This window comes from Amphibalanus amphitrite, unplaced genomic scaffold (genome assembly GCF_019059575.1).
Source record: "Amphibalanus amphitrite isolate SeventyFive unplaced genomic scaffold, NRLGWU_Aamphi_draft 000365F_arrow, whole genome shotgun sequence".
Lineage (NCBI taxonomy): Eukaryota > Metazoa > Arthropoda > Thecostraca > Balanomorpha > Balanidae > Amphibalanus > Amphibalanus amphitrite.
This window is the reverse complement of record NW_024881859.1, coordinates 577880-602141: the sequence shown is the minus strand read 5'-3', so window position 1 is coordinate 602141 and position 24262 is coordinate 577880. Positions and strand designations below refer to the sequence as shown.

General features: G+C 51.2%; 1 protein-coding gene across 1 annotated transcript in view; it reads right to left on the bottom strand.

Moving 5' to 3' along the window:
* Nucleotides 1-1076: 1076 nt before the first annotated feature.
* LOC122389619 (protein furry-like) overlaps nucleotides 1077-24262 on the bottom strand; it is a gene marked incomplete at its 3' end in the record, with an annotated part of 148271 nt that continues 125085 nt past the window's right edge. The window contains exons 38-43 of the mRNA XM_043381809.1: nucleotides 23053-23252; nucleotides 19633-19800; nucleotides 10043-10141; nucleotides 8962-9226; nucleotides 7012-7241; nucleotides 1077-1404 (exon numbers count right to left, since the gene is read on the bottom strand). Coding sequence (XP_043237744.1) covers nucleotides 1077-1404; nucleotides 7012-7241; nucleotides 8962-9226; nucleotides 10043-10141; nucleotides 19633-19800; nucleotides 23053-23252 — 1290 coding nt within the window. The remainder of the gene's footprint in view (nucleotides 1405-7011; nucleotides 7242-8961; nucleotides 9227-10042; nucleotides 10142-19632; nucleotides 19801-23052; nucleotides 23253-24262) is intronic.

Sequence of the window (24262 nt, the reverse complement as noted above, 5' to 3'; positions counted from 1 at the left end):
CAAACACCTGAAATCGGGCTTTCAGTAGCATGGACTTCAGAGGACTTCGCAATGGGCGCCTCTCGCCATAAACTCTGTCAAAACGGTGCACAATCCATCTTATAAGGCCTACAAGAGTGTCAGCTCCATGTAGGGGTCAGTCAAGCATAGGTCAGGGTCAAGGTCAGGTCAACCGGGTAGGCACATATCCCCGAAAATCAAAACTGATATTCGCAGCCTGTGACACATGTTTTATAGGTAATTTGGGGCGTAGAACACGATGGTGACATTCATTTTATCATATGTGTACGTGTTTGGCTCAAAAAGTTCAATTTAAGAAATTCATGTGTCATGGTCGTGAAGTAGTCACGAAAAATTGCCAAGATTCAGTTCAAGATTATGGAAAATGCGGAATGATAATCAATAATCGAAGATAGCCATTTGATTGACCATGGTATTGGCAGTCTAATGGCGTTTACGGCATGTCTGTATGGCTATTCTGTGATTTTATATGATTTTTTGAACATATGCCGTTTTTGGTCGAAAACTCAGAAATCATGACGTCACTAAAACCTCGATATCTCAAAAATTTTCGGACCGATTTTTTTGAAACTTTGTCACATTAAACTTCAATCAATTCCCTACAGGTACCCAAAATTTGGCGCGCCTGCGGCGCGCCGTTTTTATGCTATGGCCCGGCGAAAAAAGTGGGGGCGTTTAACGCCCCCCCCCCCCAGCAACTCGCGGGACATGTGACTCAGTGTCCGCGTGTTGCGTGTCGCCAATTGTGACGCTAATTACCGCTATTACCGCTTCAGTGCGCGGTACAAACTCATCTATGGCGTCACATCTTCAACACTTGAGTTAACTATTTAGCTCCTTTACTATCAAATGATCGCCTCTCGTCTTCTTTACCGCTTTTAATTTGCTGTAACTAAACTTGGGGAACATCTCAAGGTCTCTATCATCATCTCGTACTCAACTTCCAGTAATATCTCGTCCCTCAGAAGTGCGATCGTCCACCCAGCCGTCTTACAGTCCCTCCACCCGGTCAGCCTACTGTCGCCCTCCACCAGCTCCTCTGTCCCTCTCCCCACTCCCCTCCTCTGTCCATACCTGCGCGATGTTCTCGGCCGCCTGAATGCAGAGCGGGTTGGCGTCCTCGTAGTGGTACACCATGTAGGGCAGCAGGGCGATGACGTTGAGCGGGAAAGCCGAGCTCTGTGACGGGTCGACCACGGACGAGTCGAGCAGCTTTGTGAAGCTGGTCAGAAGGGTGAGCGCCGGCTCGTAGGTGGCCGGGTTGGTGCAGCCCTTGAGCAGCAGCGAGTGGACGCCGGGGAAGGTGGACCAGCGCAGCTGCAGCTGCAGTCGCTCCACGCGGTCCCGGCAGTCGGGACGGTCCAGCGACAGCTTACTCAGCACCTGCCGATAGAGAGCTTACTCAGCACCTGGGGACCGCCAGTGGGGAGGCGGAAGTTATTCAGCACCTGAAAACAGACAGAAAGTGACATAACTCAGCACCGGGGAAGGTGGGGAGGGACACCTGAACTAATCAGCGCCTGAGAACACAGGGGGAGGTACTGGCGTCTGGCAGTGGCACCTTACTACGCAATACACATGAGCGCAACAAGATGCCCTTTTCACTACATTTGAATAGCTTGAATAGCAAGGGCCAACATAACTACGCTTGAAAATGTCAAAAAGTACCAGGAGGAATAACAATTTGTGTCGAAGAGATATTCTCGTTGCTAAAAACGGATTGGACTCCAGATGCTTGGCCTAGCGATGCGCCCACTTGGTGTTGACAGCCAAGTCGTGAAGCAGCAAACAGATGAATTCAGCCCACACGGCTGTAAACACATTCATTTTTGTGTTTACTTGAGTGTGTAACAAATTGAGCCTGCAACCAGAGCCTGCAACCACTTTAAGTAACGGCCGAGATAAAACTGAGGACTGAGCTGGTAGCCGCGGGCTCTATGCTGCAGCTGTGTACCTTATACATGTGTTGCTGACGAAACACAATTGTATCAATGCACAGATAACAAGCAGGAGTTCAGGGGTGCCTATTTTATTGCCTATCTAGAGATGGTAAGAAAGCACTGATTTAATGCATGCTCCGGTGCTGGAAAGCTGCAGATATAGGCTCACATATGATAGTCCCAATATCATCATTTGATTCATACTGGAAACAACATGTGTTCTTCACCAAAGGGTACCATATTGTACCGTACGAAGCGTACTGAGATATTCTATGTCAGTTATAAGCCGAAATTGCGCCACACGCACATTTGTCCAGAATCAGATGTTCGTAAGAAACAAGCAGCAGGGAAGAACCCGTTAGACTTTGGAGTCGGGCAAAACGCGCTGCAAGCCAAATAATAAAACCAGGACTGCCGAGTCGGAGTCGGACTCGGTCGGACAACTGACCGGAGTCAGAGTCAGTTTAGGACAACGGGGTTGGAGTCGCCGAAAGTCCATCGACTCCGCAGGCGTGGATAAAAACTCCTGGCATTTTTATAATTTCAGGCATAATTAGGAATAAATGATCAGGCCACTTGTTCAAAGTAATTAAAGGTTTAATTCACATTGTTTCGAACTTTTTTGTTAGAGAAAAGTAGACAGATTTGCAATAGGTGCTGCATTTTTTGTTTACTTCTCTAGAGCACTCAGCGATTCATCGGATCGTCGTTATTATTCCAGTGCCTCTTCCTTGTACAATTGTAACTTCTTGAAAACTGGAAATTGCAGCACGCTCAATTTGACCCGTCCGTTGCCTATAACTTCGCTTGTTAGGCAGTTGGCTGTTCGCCGAGTTGCGTACGGGTCGATTCGCCGTGTCTATAAGCGTCAATTCCACTCAGTCTGAACTAAGGACGTCAGCCACACAAAAAGGCAAAAAGGCTCCGGCCAGTCGGCGATATTACAGCTTCCGACGTATAAAAGTAAGATGACGTCACATTACGTGTGTTGGGCCAAACAGCCACTTTGACCCTAACTATAGCCTTGGGGTACGTTCGAGGCCAATATCAGTCAAAGGGCAGGTTGCATCCCAGTCGACTCAGGCTGAAAATCGTAGCCTAAATTTGTTGATAAAATTTGTTGATAACATTTTCCTAAAAAATGTGAATGGCATCACCTAAAAAATTACATGAATCAATACACGGCAGTGGCTAAGGCATTTCACATTAGCACTTAACACACGGACCTAAACTCAGCGGTTCGGCACTGGCAATGTGCGGCAGACCGAGTGCAAAATTGCATGACGGTCACGGTAAATAGCAATGTTGTCAGTGCCAATGGCATCAACGTCTTGATCTTCCCTTTCGTCTTTTGAGCGTTCTTTTCACCTTTATTTCGTTTATGAGACATATGCAATACAAATCACATTCCACTCGTGTAGGTACCGTACAAACGTAGCAAAAGGTGCACACCTCTGGTGAGCTCTTTTGCGCGTTCTCTCTCCGTCTCCACCCCCCCGCCCTCTCCCTCTCTCTCTCTCTCTCTCTCTCTCTCTCTCTCTCTCTCTCTCTCTCTCTCTCTCTCTCTCTCTCTCTCTCTCTCTCTCTCTCTCTCTCCTCCCGTTTTTCATTCCGTCTCTCCAAATAAAACTCAGCCCATCTCAGACTTCCAGCCAATAAACTGGGCCGCAGTTTTCTGCCGGCGTTTTCTCACACCGTATGTACAATCTATTTTGATCTGGGCCATCGTTCCATCCAAACGTGCTGAATCCGGCGGCGGCGGCGGCCGCACGAGCCGGGGGCGCTGGGGTCAAGGGGCACCCGATGGCGGGTCGTCGGGGGCGGCCCAGACCACCCCGCCGCCGGCCGCTCCGGTCGGACTGTTCACGGCGCGGCGCCATGGCCGGCTCGGTGGGTGGACGGGAATTACCATGGAGATCAGACGCAGCGGTAGAGCCGCCGAAGCAGCTGCACGCCAATCGCCTGCCCCCAAACGGTAAAACACAAATACGTATTTTACCGGAATAGAAGCAAAACAACACCTTTCCCGAAAGTGTCTCCCTGATCTGTTATCACACCATCTAAAGTCTAAGGTGATGCCATTTATTTGTTTTCAACATTGCTTTCCTTGTAGAATCAGTCATCACTTATCCGCGAGAATCCACAGACACCCAGAAATCACCGCCAGCTGATAATTTTTTAACACATTCTCTGGCAGTGAGTTCGCACCGGCCGGCCGGATGGCAACGAAGGCGGCATGGTGTCACATTGCCCGATCAGATCACACATGACACTGCTCGCGATCGATGACACCTGACACCACTGACCGACCGTCTCCGGTGATCATATGTCCCAGACAGCGGCCCGGCCAGAGGCGTCTGTGCCACAAAAACTGACCAGTGCACGGGATATAGAGCGGAGACAGTATTGATATTTTCAACAGCACGTTCCCACGCATAAGCTTCCAGCAATATGGAGTTGATAAGAAAACATTATGAGGCCAGACACAGACAATCAGCAATGTCGGTTGATAAAGATATAATTGTAACCGCACTTTAACGGTACAATGCCTAAAAATTCATTAGCTGTTTTGAAATGTCTTATTACGGTGTGCAGAATGATATGCTTTCTAAATTTACACAAGATGAACAGATTTCCTTTACACACGCCTTCAGTGGCTTGTAAAAGTTTTCTAAACGGACGGTATAATTTGCAAACGCACTGGCGGATCCAGGCTTGCGTTTTGGGGGGGGGGGCAACTGATGCAGGAGCCAAACCTAGGGTACCCCCAAATCCTGTTTTCTCATCGGATTTAGGCCACTTATTTTTCGTCGTCACAGCCTGACACTATGAATATTTTTTTTAACTAAAAAGAAAGAAAAAAATATATAAATGGTAGCCCACCCGACCCATGCCTTTATATTACTTTGTAAACACTTACCAATGCTTTTGTCGACCAGTTAACCCGCTTCGAGTCAGTGCTTGGGTCCCTTTGCGGGCCGGGAGGTGGTAAAACACCCCCTGTCTAACTCGGCTCCTGGGCCACGCACTGATTGAACTATGTTTCATTATCGTTTGGGGGAGGGGGCAAATGGGCCACTTTAGGCCTCTGGGAAGGGGGGCATGGCCCTAAATGCCCCCTCCCTGGATCCGCCAGTGTAAGAGACCATTGGAGCTGCAGTTGGGTACCTCAGACGTCAGGGTACGCCCTCAGATGTATAGGACTCGCGTGGAGACCTCTTATGCTATAGTGGACTGAAAGGACCAAAAGGAGCCCGTCTAGGGCTCCCGGAGATAGACATGGGCCCTCAAGAGCCCGCCAGAGCCCCCAATGAGGGATAAGTGAGGGATACCAAGTGCCTGCAATTGCATATTGCATAAGCCATAACGCCTTTACAAATCAATATATTATGTATCAGTGGCAGATCCAAGGGGGGCCACATGGGTCATGACCCCCCTTAGTGCCCGGGGGCACCACAGACCTGTCAGGGGCACCACCGGCCTAGCAGGGGCACCACCAGCTCGCCAGGGGCACTACAGGCCTAGCAAGGGCACCACGGGCCTGTGAGGGGCCCCACAGGCTTGTCAGAGGCACCCCAGGTCTGTCAGGGACACCAGAGACCTGCCAGGGGCACCACCGGCCTCGCAGGGGCACCATGAACCTGTCAGGGGCACCAGAGGCCTAGCAGGGGTACCACAGGCCTTACAGGGGCACCACCGGCCTTGCAGGGGCACCTTGGGCCTGTCAGGGGCACCACAGTCCTGTCAGGGCCCAGGGGCACCAGCGGCCTAGCAGGGGCACCACAGGCCTGCCAGGGGCACCACCGGTCTAGCAGGGGCACCACCGGTCTCGCAGGGGCACCATGGGCCTGTCAGGGGCCCCACCGGCCTCGCAGGGGCACCACCGGCCTCGCAGGCATCACGGCATCACGCAGGGGCACCTTGGGCCTGTCGGGGGCATCACGGGCACTTTAGGCTTGTCAGGGGCACCACAATCCTGTCAGGTCCCAGGGGCATCAGCAGCCTAGCAGGGGCACCCTAGGCCCGCCAGAGGCACCACAGGCCTGCCAGGGTCCAGGGGCACCACAGGCCTAGCAAGGGCACCACGGGCCTGTCAGCGGCACCTCAGGCTCCCGTGCCCCCCCCCCCCCCTGGATCCGCCAGTGATGCCACACCACGCGAAACACCGCCAACTGCCAGCTGCCGCGCCATAAACACGTGCCAACAACAGTCTTTTTTGAAGGTCGACTCCGCTCGCGCAGCTTCTGACCCCTCACTGCTACCATATTGCTTCCATATTATGCTGTGGAAAGCTGTACTTCACCAAGTGGCTAAAAACCGCCATCAAGGTATATTTTCTTAGCAATTTTTCTGACGTTTTGGGGGGGGGCCAAACAGGCCACTTTAGGCCTTTGGGGGGGGGGGCATGGCCCTAAATGCCCCCCCCTGGATCCGCCAGTTTGCAAACGAATGTTTAATTTCTAAAGATGGCGCATATTTTTTTCTAACCTCAGTGATTAACCATAATACCCGCTAGAAAAGTGACATGAATTGCGTAAGTTTCTTCCATAATATCCATAAGACTGCGCTTAACAAATTTCCATTACGATATCCGCGCTCCGTGGATTAGTTGGCTGGCGTATGTCAGCAGAGTTTCTCCGCCGGTGTACGCAGAAGGCTTAACACCTCCATTAACTGACTGTTTCGCCGGAAGCAGAGCTCAGCCGCTCACATTATAGAGAAAGGATCGGCCAGACTTAAGTTCAGGCTCGCTGACCAGCCGTTCCGCTAGGTTCCGCCTTGACAGTAATGATGGCGTTGCCAGAGCTGAGGTGTCTTAATTCGGGCTTATGACGGGGTTTGACGAAGATTCCTGTGTTCCAAAGTTTCAATGAGCCATTGGTTACGGATTCAGTTGATGTCTGGTAGCAAATGTGCGAATCTAGCAAAACGCTGACCATACACAACTGACAGAGGATCCCATTTCGGTAGCTGCACTTTCCCTTCGGTGCACACCAGTTCACAACGATGCACACCAGTCCTCACCGGCCGCCATATGGCAGTCACCCACCTTCTCGAGCAGCCGCATGGCCAGCAGGTACTCATACTCGTAGTCGGACTCGAGCAGACACACGGACAGCCAGAAGAGCTGCGACAGCACCGTCAGCTTGTTCTCCTCCGTGTCCGGGTCGGAAGACATCTGCTTCAGGCTGTTGGCCGACCGGGAGCGACTCAGCGCGCCGGCGGCGCCCGTGGGCGAGCGGCCGCTGCCGCCGTCCGCCACCCGGCCCGGACGGCCCTCTGTGGAGAGGCACAGAGCGGGTTAGAGCGGGTTTAGGGCGGGAAGGAGCGGGCTTAGAGAAGGTTTGAGTGCATTGTATCGAGGTTACATCAGTTCACATCAATGGACATAATGAAATTATGGTGAGGTCTGAACTAAAGTCTGGATCATATAGGATTGGAAAATAATCCAATGGGATTATGGCAGATATATAATCAGTTCGGCTTCATAAAAGACAGGCAGTGAGCACTGCGAAAGGAAATAAAGACGAACACAGCGGGACTCCCTCCACCAAAGTCCCTCCAATATCTTTACAAGAGAACGCATCGCCGACGAGTGGACAGGCGCCCAAAGCGCGCCATGTTCTCGGCGTATCCGGGAAGGTTCCGCAGCGACACGGTGTTCCCTCGGCCGGTACAGCCGGCACTGCAGTCTGCCCGAGCGCCTCGTCATCACGGCCCTGTGCGCCGATACGAGACAGTGCCGCGTCTCCAGGCGCGTCGCCCGGCGCCGCCCGACCGAGCGAGAGGGCCGCTCCAGCGCCGGGGCGCGGCTCATGGCGAGTGTGCCGCACAATGGACACATAATTACACACTGATTGGTACTCGAGGCTAATATCGACATACGAAAATACACGGGCAGTCACCAGGTAGTGTGCCTTCGAATGTAATGGACAAGAGCCTGGGTCTGCAGCTAATGTAGCCACTAGACGGTGACAATGCAGAGCGTTCCTTTTCCGAAGCTGCGCTAGGTAAAACGAACGATATTTTTTGTGCATCCACTTCTAATGTACCAGGAACCAGTTCTTGAAACAAGACACTGAAACAATAATTCATCAGCTGTGCAATTAAGGATCACCTTTTACCACAGTTACGCTTTATTAGACCGTCGTTAACTCACGTTATTGTCCACAAAGAGACCATTAGCTGTCTGATATTTTACGTTTTACCACTGCAGAAGCATCAGTAAATCGATATGAAGCTGACCGAAGCAAACAGCGGTGTGTTGTTGAAGCGCCAGAGGAGGAAAACATTCGCTGTTGAGAGAGAACAATTTCGCAGACCCGTCCGAGAAATGATAGCTGGGCCGTGGGCGCAGCTTAGCGTGTTGTGAAAACGGCACAACCGAGGGCCGGAGAAATAGGGCTAAAGACAGCGACCAGCCGGCGGCTGATCCGCATATGGAGTAGCAGAGGGATACACGCAAAAGGATCGGGATGACGTCACTACGTAGCCAAAATCGCTTTCTGACGCTCAATTATGTGAAGGTCAACACGTGGGGGCGAGCGCCGGAATGTAGACCTCAAAAGGAATGCTATCGCAATATGAACTCAAGATGATTGCTCGGAAGAAGCCGATCATTCTTACCGTTGTGATATTTTTAGACTTGAGTTACGTTCAACCCCATAATACCAAGGACTTCTCCATGACGAAAATAAAACACCGAGACCCATCATTCTCAATCATATTCCTGCCGACTCATTCAACTGAAATCTCAGCACGTTATTGAAATATCAGGGTCCGATATTGATCACAGCCACTCAAAAGTTTACCGATAACCCATCTCACCCACCTCCCCAGCCCCTCCCTCCCCTCAGACCTCTTTCTCTCTTTCTCTTTCTCTCTCTCTCTCTCTCTCTCTCTCTCTCTCTCTCTCTCTCTCTCTCTCTCTCTCTCTCTCTCTCTCTCTCTCTCTCCCTCTCCCTCCCTCCCTCCCTACCTCCCCTGTGGTCGTGCGTACCTCTGTCGCTGCCGGGGCTGGTGGGCTGTTTGCGCGGTCCGCCCGGCTGCTGCCCCGTGGAGCAGCTGGTGGACCTCAGGTGGCCGGCCAGCTGGGTACCACACGCCGGCCCCACCGAGCCCGTCATGTGCGGACGGCGCGGCTCCTTGTTGATGAGGTTCGGCGTCGACTTGAACAGGTCCTTGACGAAGTCGATCGGACGGAAGTCGGAGTCGATGCAGTCGACGGCCGACTCGAGAGTCAACATCATCTCGGTGACGTAGCCCTGACGGTGGCGGAGCGGGAGTCATCGCCGCGGCGTCACCCGAGTCGCCGAGTCATGAGACGAGGGCTTTATAAAATAACTCGACACAAAGATTGAGGCACAGCTCCGAGGAAGGGCGTCGGGTTTCAGGTAGATTGAGGCACAGCTCCGAGGAAGGGCGTCGGGTTTCAGGTAGGACAGGAGGTACGTAAATAGCTATTGTTAGGAGGTATAAGGACGTCCTAGATGAAAAGGCTTTCAATCTGGACTGCTAATCTCTTCGTACTTCAGAAAGAGCGATCTCCCCAGCTTCACGGTAATAGAGTCGGGTAAACTGACCCGACTTTATTGACAGCACTACTGTTGACGGCTTTCTGCAGTGAGTTTTAGATGTCAATGGGATGGTTTTAATAGTTCAGAAACGGACACATCAAACAGCAATAAAAGTCACGGCTACAAAACACCCGGAGAGGAAATACAGCCCTAATTTTGATTCAGCTGACGCGACAAAGTTACCGAGAGACTATGCATTCCAAGTGGAGGAATATATAATCGTGATGGAGAGTACGTGATAAAACTGAGTAACTCATCTAGGAAATTAATGCAGCCTGAACGGAAGTAATTCCAAGACACAGTGGACTCATTCTGGGGGAAGGACTAGGGAGGAAAACGCAGGCAAGACACGCCAGACCAAAGGAAAAGTGACACCTAAAACGGTCAGTGTACTGAGGATTGCGCTGAAGAGTAAGCACGATGAGTTGAGCAATGTGGACTGAGAATCTATAATGCAATGCGGATTGAAGACGTGTATAACTGACGACTGTGAACGTTACCCACCTGCATGTCCTCCCCCTGTTCGGCCACGGTCTCCACAAGCCGGGACAGGATCTCCGAGAGCATCCCTCCCGTGACGGGCACACGCAGCGCCCGGAACACCTGTGGACACACGACACAAGGTGACACAGTAACACGACAGGAGAGCATCCCTCCCGTGACGGGCATACGCAGCGCCCGGAACACCTGCGGACACACGACACAATGTAACATAGTAACACGACAGGAGAGCATCCCTCCCGTGACGGGCATACGCAGCGCCCGGAACACCTGCGGACACACGACACAAGGTAACATACAGTAGTAACACGACAGGAGAGTACCCCTCCCGTGATGAGCATACGCAGCGCCCCGAACACCTATAGACACGCGAAAGAACGTAATATGTGTAAGCACGCGTAAAAGAGGGACACATGTAAAAGATGTGACACATGACACACGCACACGATAATATTTATCTGTTGACACACGTACGTGAACACATGATGAGGCGCATACCTAAATAGTCGATGTGCGGAAACAGTAACATCCGTTGTAACATGTTCACATTCGCACTGGTCAGCGGAATGAGGAACATGGTAGGCGAGCATCACACCCGACACGATTCAAAACACATGATGGCTGAGACAGTCGATACAGAAAGTCAGTGATTGTGTCCGACGCTGTCACAGTCAGCGGTTGAGACAGTCGCCATTTGGAACAAATCATTTCCGATTAAATATGCTTTGAATATCCTGAGTACGGCCCGTCGAATAAAATCAGATGCATTTCTTGCTCCAACATCAAGCTGGCGTCGATCGGAGGCTGGTTGGGCGACACCGACCACCGCGCGTTCGAGACGTGCGAATAACTTTCTCGACGCCTGCTGTCTGGCTGGTCTAAAACAGTATGTGTGTCTTCCGACTCGGGACGATAACACACTCGACCTGATATTGTGTAACCGGCAGTGCATTACCGATGTTGATGTGCGAGATGGCATTTTCGACTCTGACCACAAACAAGTAGAATGCATTGTCAAACATGTGAAATCTGTTGCGACCCTTACATCCAGGCGATCCGCCTTCAACTATAAACAGGCTGACTTTCAGAGGTTACGTGTATCGCTAGGGTCACTCCCGTGGAGCATTCTTGATGGCATGCATGTCGATGCAGCAGTGGATATCTTTTACGATTTTGTTAACGCGGCTATCCGCGATTGTATACCTGTTGTACATATCAGGAGAAACTATCCTCCCTGGTTCGATCGTGATCTGCGCAACATGTTACGAGAAAAGGAAACGGCATTTAGAAGAATGAAACGAAACCGGTGTGAGGAAACCGAACAGGCATTCAGTGCTAAGAGAAGAGACTTTAGAAACTCAGCTGACCAAAAATATAGCGCCTACTTGATAGGACTCACCGACGAGTTTAAAACTGATCCGAAACGGTTCTGGTCGTTTTTGAAGAGCACGAGGGGCGGGAATCAAGCATTAACGGGACGTTGAATCGTGATTAGCGGGCCGAGGTGACACGACGCGACACCGAGCCAGTGGGGTCCAGGGAAGGGGGAGGGGGAGGGGGGGGGGCGATAACGAGAAGGGTGGAGAAGAACAAACAGAACCGCGGCGGCCCGCCGTGGTCGGCCGATAACACGCGCAGTGTGAGCCGAGCCGCGGTGCACGAGGGGTGCGCGGAGTGTTTCTCGCGCGGCGCGCGCGACGAACGCGATATAAGTGCTCGGTTTGGTGTACGGAATAACAGGACAACATCAACGGAGCGACAGGAGACGGACGCAGGATGACAGGTGGGCGCAGCGATAGGCTGCGGGGGGGGGGGGAAGAATCTAGGTAGAACGGCCACGAGGAGACGGGATAGAGGGGGACCGTTCGACGGGCGCTATAGAAGTGGGCGTGACGGAAAGGGGCGGGTATCTAGCTGACCACGACACCGTGCGCCTAGAGAGGCCAGCATCTGTGGTCCCCGTCGTGCCATGGCCACGGCCGACGGGTGTGACCTGATCCGTATATGCCGTGCGCACAGGAGGACCTGGCAACTGTGGTCCCCGTCGTGTCATGGCCACGGCCGACGGGTGTGACCTGATCAGTGATACGTATATGCCTTGTGCACAGGAGGACCTGGCAACTGTGGTCCCCGTCGTGTCATGGCCACGGCCGACGGGTGTGACCTGATCCATATATGCCGTGTGCACAGGAGGAATTGGCACTCTGTGGTCCCCGTCGTGTCATGGCCACGGCCGACGGGCGTGACCTGATCCGTACATGCCGTGTGCACAGGAGGACCTGGCAACTGTGGTCCCCGTCGTGTCATGGCCACGGCCGACGGGTGTGACCTGATCCGTACATGGCGTGTGAACAGGATGACCTGGCAACTGTGGTCCCCGTCGTGTCATGGCCACGGCCGACGGGTGTGACCTGATCCGTACATGCCGTGTGAACAGGATGACCTGGCACTCTGTGGTCCCCGTCGTGTCATGGCCACGGCCGACGGGTGTGACCTGATCCGTACATGCCGTGTGAACAGGATGACCTGGCAACTGTGGTCCCCGTCGTGTCATGGCCACGGCCGACGGGTGTGACCTGATCCATATATGCCGTGTGCACAGGAGGACTTGGCACTCTGTGGTCCCCGTCGTGTCATGGCCACGGCCGACGGGTGTGACCTGATCCGTACATGCCGTGTGAACAGGATGACCTGGCAACTGTGGTCCCCGTCGTGTCATGGCCACGGCCGACGGGTGTGACCTGATCCGTATATGCCGTGTGCACAGGAGGACTTGGCACTCTGTGGTCCCCGTCGTGTCATGGCCACGGCCGACGGGCGTGACCTGATCCGTACATGCCCGGCCTTTCACAGCCAAACAGGGAGGGGAGTTGATCGGAGGACACGCTAATCAAGCATTAACGGGACGTTGAATCGTGATTAGCGGGCCGAGGTGACACGACGCGACACCGAGCCAGTGGGGTCCAGGGAAGGGGGAGGGGGAGGGGGGGGGGGCGATAACGAGAAGGGTGGAGAAGAACAAACAGAACCGCGGCGGCCCGCCGTGGTCGGCCGATAACACGCGCAGTGTGAGCCGAGCCGCGGTGCACGAGGGGTGCGCGGAGTGTTTGCCCACCCACCATCCCCATCATCACCGTCCTGTCCTTTGTTCCCAAACGACCCTCGTCGTCCACCCGGGTTTGACGAAGCGGTGGCTCGCACAGAGCTGGAGGCGAAGATAAACCCGGGTGTTGACGGCCTTTCACAGCCAAACAGGGAGGGGAGTTGATCGGAGGACACGCTAATCGGGGTTTGTCGGCGTTAGTGGTGGACGGCGTAGAGATATCTGACGACATGGATAAAGCTAACGTTCTCAACAAAGCCTTTGCCGCAAAGTTCATCAGGAGCGATGTAACCGTGATTCCCGATTGTCCGTCCTACGATCTGTCGCCGCTTACCGAGTTCGAATGTAGTTTAGAGCTCGTAAAAACTATTTTGGAATCGATTCCTGTGAACAAGGCGTGTGGTCCAGACGGTATCAGCGCCCGCATTATACGTGAGTGTAGTGATGCGCTGTCTATTCCTCTAGCAAAGATCTGTTCTCTGTCGCTTAGCCAGGGCGTATTTCCATCGCTTTGGAAAAGGGCCAACGTTGTGCCGTTATTCAAAAAAGGTTGTGTGAAAGACCCTGCTAACTACCGTTCAGTGTCTCTGACTCCGCTGTTTGGGAAGGTTTTAGAAAAAGTAGTTTATATTAGCTTACTGCGCACAGTGATGCAAATGGGGTTCACGAGTGGCCATAAATACGAAAAAGACCCAAAATTCAAGTTCACTTAATCGAATAAATCGTAATATGGTCAGTCAGGCAAATGTTTGGGGTGTCTGAAAAAGTATGATTTTAATGTTTTTGTCAAAACCGGCCTCGTGTAGGATTGTCAGAAGTCGAGACATTTTCGATGTCGTAAAATGACTGTCAGGTACTTAAAATTCAAGTGCCGCTAGCGTGCGTTCATGTCATACAAACTGCAAAAATTATACATGAAAATGATCCCCGAAACCTGCTGCTTCTAATGTTACGTCATAAAAAGCCGTATCTATTTTGGTTTGGCGGTGAGCTAACTATTTGTAATCATGTTGCAACCGCAGTTTTTTACCAAAAATATTTGCTTTCAATTCATCTACAGCACTTCACACAGTGTGTGCCCGTTAGTGCACCATATCATAGCATTCCCTAATCATTTCTGAGTCGCATCGTGAAAGAATTAAGGCGCTAGCACAGGGCTGACCGGCGCTACAGAAGTTTTCGTCCGGCACGGTCGGGTGCCGCGGCGCAGCGGGCGGCCCGGGCGGCCACGCCGCCGCGCCGCCCGGACGCCGCGCGGCGGCACCCACCCGCCCACTGCGCGCCCACTGCGGCACCCGACCGCCCGGACAAAAACCTCTGTAGCGCCGGTCAGCCCTGTGCTAGCACCTTAATTCTTTCACGATGCGACTCAGAAATGATTAGGGAAGGCTATGGTACGGTGGACTAACGGGCACACACTGTGTTAGGTGCTGTAGGTGAAACGAAAGCATTTTTTTTTTCTTAGTTAAAAACTGCGATTGCAACATGAAGATAAATAGTCAGATTACCGCCAAAGCGAATGAGATACGGCTTTTTGTGACCCGGCATTAGAAGCAGAAGGCTTTGGGGATCATTCCCATGCATAATTTTTCAATTTGTACGAAATGAACGCAAACCAGCGGCGTTTGAACTTGCGAGCGTCTGACCGTCATTTTACGACCTAGAAAATGTCCCGACTTCTGACGATTATACACGAGGCCGGTTTGGACAAAAACATGAAAACCATGTGATTTCAGATGCCCCAAACATTTGTCTACTCGGCCATATCGCAATTAACTCGATTTGGTAAACTTGACTTTTGGGTATTTATGGCCACTCGTGAACCCCATTTGCATCACTGTGCTGCGTCACGTGAAACCCGCTATCACACCGGAGCAACATGGATTTGTTCCAGGTAGATCATGTGCGACGAACCTGGCTACACTGCTGAGCACTGCATATGAATCAATCGAAGAGTGTTGCCAAACAGACTGCATTTATACAGATTTCTCTGCTGCATTCCAGAGCGTAGACCACTCTCTTTTAATTTACAAGTTGGAAAAGGCTTATCATGTATCAGGTCCAGCTCTGGAGTGGTTACAGTCATACCTCACAAACAGGCAGCAACGCGTCGTAGTGAATGGCAGGTGCTCGCAGTGGTGCCAGGTTACGTCGGGAACACCGGAGGGTGGCGTGATCTCTGCGCTGTGCTTTGCTCTGTTTATCAACGATTTGCCGATTGGGATGTCTTCACGGGTGCTTCTCTATGCTGACGACGCCAAATTATATCGGAAAATCACCTGTCGAAGCGATTCCAAATCATTACAGGAAGATCTTGAAAGGCTCCAAAAATGGTCAAAGACGTGGAAACTCCAACTAAACCCATCAAAATGTAAATCATTTCGTATGACACTCAAAACGAAACCATTGTCTACGTCTTACTCGATCCAAAACTCGGTCCTGGAACATGTTGAAGTTATCCGAGATTTAGGCGTCATTTTGGACAGAAAATTGACATTTGGGCCCCACGTCAATCAAACCGTCGTCAAAGCGAATTGCGCTCTAGGCGTCCTGATAAGGTCATAGAGAGCTAACCCGAGAGGAAGTCTCAATGTTCCGTCGGCTCTCGCATCGTACTATGCGTATGTGCGCTCAACCCTAGAGTACTGCAGTGTGATTTGGAACGGAGCCGCTGCTGCGCACACAGATAGGGTCATGCGGATCGAGCACAAGTTTTTGATGTGGCTCAACGCACACTGCCGCGTCAAATCTCCCTCTTTGTCTTACGTGGACTTACTTAAACATTTCAAGCTGACATCTGTATCTGCGAGAAGATCACAACATGATATCATGTTCATCCGGAATGTGTACAGGGGTAGAATATCGTCCACACTACTTCTGCAGTCCTTTTCTCTGAGTGTGCCTTGCCGCACAACCAGACAGCATATGTGCACATTATTGAATGTCCCGTTTGCAAGGGTGAACGCTGTAAAGAATGGACTGTTCATGAGACTGCCCAGGCAGATGAACAGCTTCTTTGCAAGCGTCCCCAACGCAGATATGTTCAATGACAGCTGCTACGTATTTCGCAGTAAGGTGAAACAATACGCTGCCTCACTTTAGGAACTGGCGCTGTATGTATTGCTAGTTTATTTTTAATTTGTTCATGTTTTTATTTTTATTTTTGTTTATTTTTATTTTTTATTTTTTTATGTATTTCATGCATTGTCATCTCATTTTATGTCTTGTAAATGTGTTCTTTTATAAATGTTTTAAATATTGACTTTGTCACTCAATGGGTTATCCCGTCGGCGATCTTTTGAAATAAATAAATAAATAAATAAATAAATAAATAAATAAACACAGTTGATTTTTCGTTCCGAGTTTCATCATAAGCCTTTGGATTATCCTCGCTAGCAGACTCGCCCTAACTTATGACGGGCGCACATCGACGGTGCAATACTTATTTCTGAGGTTAATTACAATGATATTTAGCGCAAAAATAATTAATGACCGCATATTATTTACTTGAGTATCTGCTTCCCTGCCCGGAGGCTACCCTATTACCTCAGACGGGCCGCGCTCGTTCAAAGCGCGACAGTTGAGGCGCCGACGGCGCGCCGCGCCCCAGGCCGGCGCGCCACGACTCATTACCGGCAGAAGAATGGCGACACGCCATTCCGATCACTGCTGGACCGCCGTCCGAACATTCCGGTGACGTCGGCACCGTGCAGTCCGGGACACTATTCTCGGAAAGGGCAGCGCCGGGAGGTCTCCATCGGAAGGCAATCACGGCACCGAGCAGCGACAGAGACACAGAGGGCACTCCAACCAGAGCTTCGAGCGCTCCCACTCGACAGCGGCACAGACAAGGCGGCAACAGCCCAATTACAATAATAGGATCGGCAGCGCGCACAGTGCTGAGATGCTATAATCACAAGCAGCTTTACATCAAGCACCGAGTGAATCTACGTCAAATTGAGCCCAGGTACTTTTGAAGCATTTTTAGCGCACAGCGGTACACCAGAATATCCCCAATTCTCGAATCTACGTCAGAGGATATTTTGGTCAGACAATGCTACCACTCAAGGTGAAATTCACAAAACTTCTGCTGAAACCACCGCTCCAAGCTCCTTGGCACAACGCGAGTTGCGCGTACTTGGAGCATAACGGTATAACTGAAACCATACTCGTTTCCTCAAACTCGGGATCATCATACACCCTCAATATATCTCACTTCGCAATGAGCGACACAGGGCTTCATTGAGAATCAAGAACCAAGTGGGCGGCAGTTAGTTCTCTAGAGGCCCGCTTAGAATGTTCTTCAAGGTTGATCCGAATTTAGTGCCGTCAGAAGCACTGAATAGATCCATCACTAACTGAACCATAACAAAATCACATTTGAAAAGTTTGGAACGGAAATGAGAATCGGTTTCCAGCTGCCAGGCTACCAATTGAATCAATGCCATCTCTTTCACGCGATTAATAATACAATTTTCACCCCGATTTCTGGCTGAACTAGTATGCACATACTCGCTTCATTTAAATGTTTCTATTTGGTTATATCCTGTTGCCACAGTGTCTTATTTAGTTATATCAATGCTGTAAGTATCAAGTAGGTACCGGTTTCACGGTTCATGTGGCATGCTGATCTGACCCGAGAACGCTTTCCTTTTTACTGACCATACGCAAGCAACTAATCGAGCCAAGGAAGTGAAAGCAAATCGTAGACATTGCGACGTCATGTTCCTCGAGCAAGAAAGGGAAAATGACAAGCGGCCGAGCGACATAGCTATCGCTACCCAGAACACAGATCATGAAGATCTAATTAAAATCGTTCATTAGTCTCCAGTAAGTTTGAGAACATAAATGGATGATGCTTATGTTACTGCTTGCGTCTTTCGATGTGGTCCCGGTATTTATATGAAAGGTGATCCAGCCATGGTTGGCCTTACAGAGATGTAAAAAAAAAAAAACTGAGCGATGCTCCAGTCGCACCCAATTTAAGCAGGCGGCCAGACGGCGATCCGTCCAGGATATCTATCCACTCTAACGCTCGGAATTTGGACAGCTCCGTACAGAGTCCCACCGGAGAGCTCGGAGCCGGCGTCTCTCCAGTGCTCTGTGTTTTGCCACGTGGCGCTGCTAGCCCCCAGCCGCCCCCGGGGGGGGGGGGGGGCGGGACGTGCGCTTCTGGCACTGACAGTGGCAATCAGGCCGGCCGCTGCCGTCCGGGGCGTTAACCAAACGCCGGCTGAAGTGGCCGGCTCGACGGGCTGCAGCGCCGGCCGTCAGTGCCCCCCCCCCCCCTCCCGACACACACACTCCCCCAGCCCAGCCGACCCAGTCCGGTACACAGCAGTACCCAGTAACAGCGGGACAGCCTCCGGTCAGCACCCAGATTCACACCGCACCACAGCCCAAATCCCAACCGGATCGAGGCCTCCGCTCGGGCAGAAACACGGAGTCGGCCGGGCACGCCTGAAACCGAGTCCGGCTCGCCTGCGGGGGAAGATAGTGTGGACGCGTCGAGCGACCATACAGGGACGACCTCGATTCACGCCGCCTCGAGCGGGCATGGCTGTTACCGAGCGGATCACGACTGGGCTGGGGGTGGTAAAACCACCCCGAGATCGCTGCTGAAGGAGTTGCTAGGTGGGTACACGCCCCTTTACTGGCAGCGGAAATTGCCGTGCACGCCAAAAAGCTTGAAAAAGAGACAGCGAATGCATAAGATTGCAAAGCATAGAAAACATGTGTCCGGATCAAATAATAAATCCAAGCTACACTAGCCACATCCTCCGACCTTGAAAATATTTGCAAATACAGATTGTTTCAGAAAATCGCTTGAAGCTTGAATAGAGAAGCCTGCCAAGCGCACGAGAACAAACACTTTAAAGTTTTAACATCGCCATATTTCACAATCCAACGGGTAAAAACACCATGCTACCGCCATCGGTCCTCGGACACAAGCTCAAAGCGCCAAGCTGGCCGCCGTTTAGCGAGCCAGCTTACATCAGCAGAAAGTTGGACGTCGTGTGAAAAACACCGAATTACCGGTCTAACTGGATCAATCAAAACGGCCAGATGTCAAGGACGCCACCAGACCCGTCCATTCGTCGATTCGTTCACTCATCCACCGTCCTTCTCTTCTCCAAACTATTATCTGCTCATTAGTCTGCCTCTTCGCCGTTTCAACCATCCATCTGCTTTTTTGTTCGTCCGTCCCGTCCCGTCCCGTCCCGTCCCATCCTGTCCCGTCCCGTCCCGTCCCGTCCCGTTCCGTCCCGTCCCGTCTCGTCCCGTCTCGTCTCGTCTCGTTTCGTCTCGTCTCGTCTCGTCTCGTCTCGTCTCGTCTCGTCTCGTCTCGTCTCGTCTCGTCTCGTCTCGTCCCGTCCCGTCTCGTCTCGTCTCGTCTCGTCTCGTCCCGTCTCGTCCCGTCTCGTCTCGTCTCGTCTCGTCTCGTCTCGTCCCGTCCCGTCCCGTCCCGTCCCGTCCCGTCCGTTCGTACCTGCAGCGATCGGCTGGCGTAGTGTCGGGACGAGCAGCTGAGAGCCACGTGCAGGGCCACCTTGGCCCAGCGCTCCTGGATGCGCGCAGAGGGCAGGCTCTCTCCGAAAATCCGCACCACGTGACCCAGCAGCCGAGAGAGCTGCTCTGACGAGTGGATGTGCCACACCTGACGAAGGGGAGGCAGGGGTCACCAGAGGTCATCAGAGGTCAGCCAGGGAGGGTCAAAATGAAGAAGATCATTAATGTGAACAGTAGTAACAGCAGGTTGTTTGAAATATACAAACACTATTCGTTGGATATGAAAGTAGGTGCAATTCGTAGAACAATGCTAATCGTGTCGCACAAGGCATGTTAAAACGACTTTCTTGAAACACATCGAAATCAATATAGCATCATGCATAAAGACACATAGTTTAAACATTAGCTAAAATACGATGCAACAAGTAGCATATTAATTGAACACGTGACACTAATCCAGACCAGAAGAAACCAGGGTAGGATACGATCTTTATCTGGATAGTTGCCAAGGCCGCCTAGACTTTCAGTTCATATTGTGCTTCGGCTGCTGTGGATTATACCGCATGCTTTTTGGCTTGGTAGCGCGGTGGTAAAGCCCCTTATACCGGGTGGCCCAGAAAAAACGTTCCCAACTTTAAATCAATATTTCTCAGAAAGTGATAAAGATACAACATTGAAACTTCGAATAGTCAATGCGTCACACATTTTCAGTAAATGGTGTGATTTTCATGGTGATCGGTAAATTACTTTTTAAACGGTTCGTGTTTCAAGCATGCCATGTAAAAATTACTTTTTTGCTCCGATGTTTACTAAAAAAAAAAAATGTGAGTGAACGGGTCACTTTCACCCCGCGGCACCGCGGCCTAGAGCCATGACTTCTACTGGCAGCTAGTCTCATTGATGGTTCGGGTCTCAGGATGACACATTCACTCAGGCAACCACGATGGCTCTGTGCCAGCGGCATCGGAAGAAGTTTCCAGTTTTCTAACCATCTTGTGGCTCAAATGCTTTCCTGGCTGACATTCCTGGGAAAAGGTAGCTTTTCAACCAGTTTTTTTGTCATCTGCTAGCAATGATGTTTTTCATAAGCTATTCTGTGGTCTTCTGGCACAGGAACCAGTCTGCTTTAGTTTGATTTCCTTATCCGGTCGATTTCCTGTTTGATCTACTGAAAGGAGGGTAATCAGCAGTAATCCATGCACCGTGCCACTCCTGCTCGAAACATGATTTGGTGTTGAAACGAATGGCATCCATGAGCACCATCTTGGCTCAGTATTTGAATATTTGGCACATAAGTGAGACAAAAATATTTAAAATAAGAACATACGTGTTGGTTTCATTCACGTGCTCTATTTTTTATTTTTTTTTATTACATGGGACGTCTAACCCAATCATCACTATCGTTTGACATCGGCAAAAAAAGCAAAAACGTCTTGCTTAATTCAACTCAAGATTGCCAGCTTGAAAATGATGGTATAGTGTTATAATTTGGCATACCAATGCGCAAGGAAATGACGCAAACTTGATGAAAATTTTAGCTCGTTATTTATACTCGAATTTGATATATAGGCCTCCAAAGTTCGGAACGTTTTTTCTGGGCCACCCGGTATAATGGTCCGCTTTTCACATTGTTGTATCTGGGTCCATTTGCCAGAGCTGCCTAATGCCATGCTTTATGCATTTACACCACCCGCCACTTATGTAACATTTTGTTCTTGGGAACGGAATTATATTTTACTATCGTTAATAAATCGGTTCGATGCGTCTAATCAATGCACACAAATATAATGCATCGGTTACGCTAAACAGCTGATAAAGTAGAAAGCAACCCTACCGCAAACGCCCCCTCCCCCTTCGCACTGAATATACATTCTTGGACGATACCGCGAAAACGAAATATTTCTATCGAGAGTTTTCAAAGGATTTCATGCACGAGGCCTTGGCCGAGTGCATGAAATTCTTTGAAAACTCGAGATAGAAATATTTCGTCGCGGTAGAGTCCTAGATATTATTTCCTGTATGTTTCTTAATATCGCTCGTTATCTGCTTAAAAAAGGCCGAAATATGCATAAATAAAATACAGTAACATTAACTACACGTTAGGTACTGAAATAGTTGAAATACTGGCAGTTCTAATTACTTAACAGTGCAGCAAAGCTTACAAATTTTCTTTAAAACAGAAGCCCTCGATGAAATCAAGCTATCCAAGAAAACCATCCAAGAAAACGTCTCGCGCAAAGTTTCTTGGATGGCTGGATTGCATTGCAAGACTGCATCAAACATACAGGAAATTCCCCTTCCCCCGGTACGGAGCTGCGCAGTGCCGCCGATTTCCGCCGCCTTGACCAGCGACCCGTCCCACAGTGCGGTCCCACTGACGACAATTACACGCCGGGACACCTCACAGACCAATATGGCCGGCACCCGCGCGCTAATAAGCACCCAGATATCACACGGAGCCGGCGGCCAGTCCCACTTCAATCGCACTTTGATACCCCCACGCAGTCAGGAAACGGTGACCCAATTCGAGCTCAGAATGGGGACGGGGAAGCTAGCAATGTCAAAGAGCCAGACACACAGCTGCTAGGAGACATATGTATGCTAGCATTGGGTGGATATGCAATCGCTTGCTGATAGTGTTCGATGCAGTTTCGTAAAGCTGAAACATACATACAGCTGATGTTTCAGCTGATGTATAAAGCTGACTGACGTATTACTGACGCACTGTAAGAAATAGCGACACGGAACCTGCGTTACAATAGTCTGTGGATGTCAATGTTGGCCGGTAGCCGATTCTCAGAACACCCCAACAACACGATATTCTGGGAGACCGACCTTACACAAAAATAAGTCACAAACAAAGCCAATCACCGCTTTCGCCCCACACCGCATATACCACACAATGCTTAGCAGACCATACCCCTGCATTATATCCCTGCCAGTCACAATATCAATCACAGCTTACGCAACGGGCAGCCCGCCACCCTCCCCTCCCTTCCGTCTGTGTCCCGCAGTGTGGCCAGCGGCACACCGAAGCGGACACGGGCACCCGTATAATAAACGACTGCGGTGTGCCGGCCGCACGCGTGACTCGGCTCTGGCACAGGGTGGTAATGTTGGCAACAATTAGCGATCGCCATAGGGCGTCGCGGGGACACGCTAACGGCTCGATGTGGGGGCACGGGGGGGGGGGGTGGAGACTCATGAGAGGGGGACTTCCGTCAAGAGTTAAAGTGGTGGAATGGAGTCGGAATATAAGTGTTCAACCTATCTCAGAACTGGAGCGTCACGCTTTGCCATGTGTTCGTTACTTTCAAAACAGTGAACACCATAAAACCTCGGCTGTTGATAAATCTTCGTCTGGCATGCGTATTCCCCAAGTGTATCACATCCCTCCTACCTTAGCACTGCTGTCCTCGTGTCCCCACATGGGCTGGCAGCGCCGGCTGGCCAGGAAGTCGATGAGCGCCAGGCAGAGCTGCGGCAGCGGCAGCGGCGCCGGCGGCTCGACGGCGCTCACAGACACCAGGGAGGCCGGCTCCGACTCGTCGCCCGCGACGATCGTCGGCACCGTCACCAGCGACGAGCTCGGACCCGAGTCTACAGCGGGGAGCGTGGAGAGAGAGAGAGAGAGGGGGAGAGGCCAGTTAACACACCGGACGCTTCAGAATATGTACACCTAAATGGGGATATTTAAGTCACGCCTGTAAACACTGGCCTTTCTTAGGATATATTTGGAGGGTTGGGAAAAGCCGACCTGGAAATACCACCACAACGGAATACCTGTCAAAGAGCGTCTCTTAAAGGGACCCTCCCACCTTCAAAAAAGTTAATGAATTGGCATGAAAGCATAGGCGGTCCCAGGGGGGGGGGGCACGGGGGCCATGCCCCCCCCCCCTTTGGTGCTGAAAGGTGGGGCCATACTATCTTTTGGCCCCACCTTTCAGATCGAAAAAAGTCCTAGAAAGCTTTTTGTTTGTTTCATTTTCTTTCTTGCGCCATCAAAGGACGTAAATTGTACTCATAAGTGGGCTAAGCTTCGCATTCTGATAATTTGGCGGTCAGCGTCGCTGGCACCGGTTCACGAGTAAGGCCGGATCTTATATGGAATATCAGCGTGGGTTTACTTGAGGCTCTCGTAGGCCCAGCAATGGCTGGCATGAGACCCTCTTCGGCAGTGGCGGGTGGGCCCTGCCAAATGAGCGTGGCTCTACGACACTAAAGTAAGACCTCATGGGTTGGTGCTGTGCACCTCAGAAGCCCGGTGGTGACGCCGTATGCCGGCTTGGTTTCTTAAGGATTAGCGTGGGACCTCCGGGGCCTGCATAGAGTTTGCATGAGCTAGTATGCAATCTCAGAGGACTGTGTGTAATGTGTACACAGTGGCGGTCGCGTGGGGGGGGGGGCATCAGGGCCATGCCCCCCAAAGGCCAATAAAGGGGGCCATCATATCATTTGCTCCCCCCGCCTCAAACAACCGATGGGCCCCCATAGGTGTATGGGGCCCTGGCCCTTATTCGATCGTCACGAGGCTAAAAAAAAAAAAAAACACTCCAAGCTATTAATATAGCTCCCACACCGGTCTTTGAGCGTCCTACACTGACCTCTGA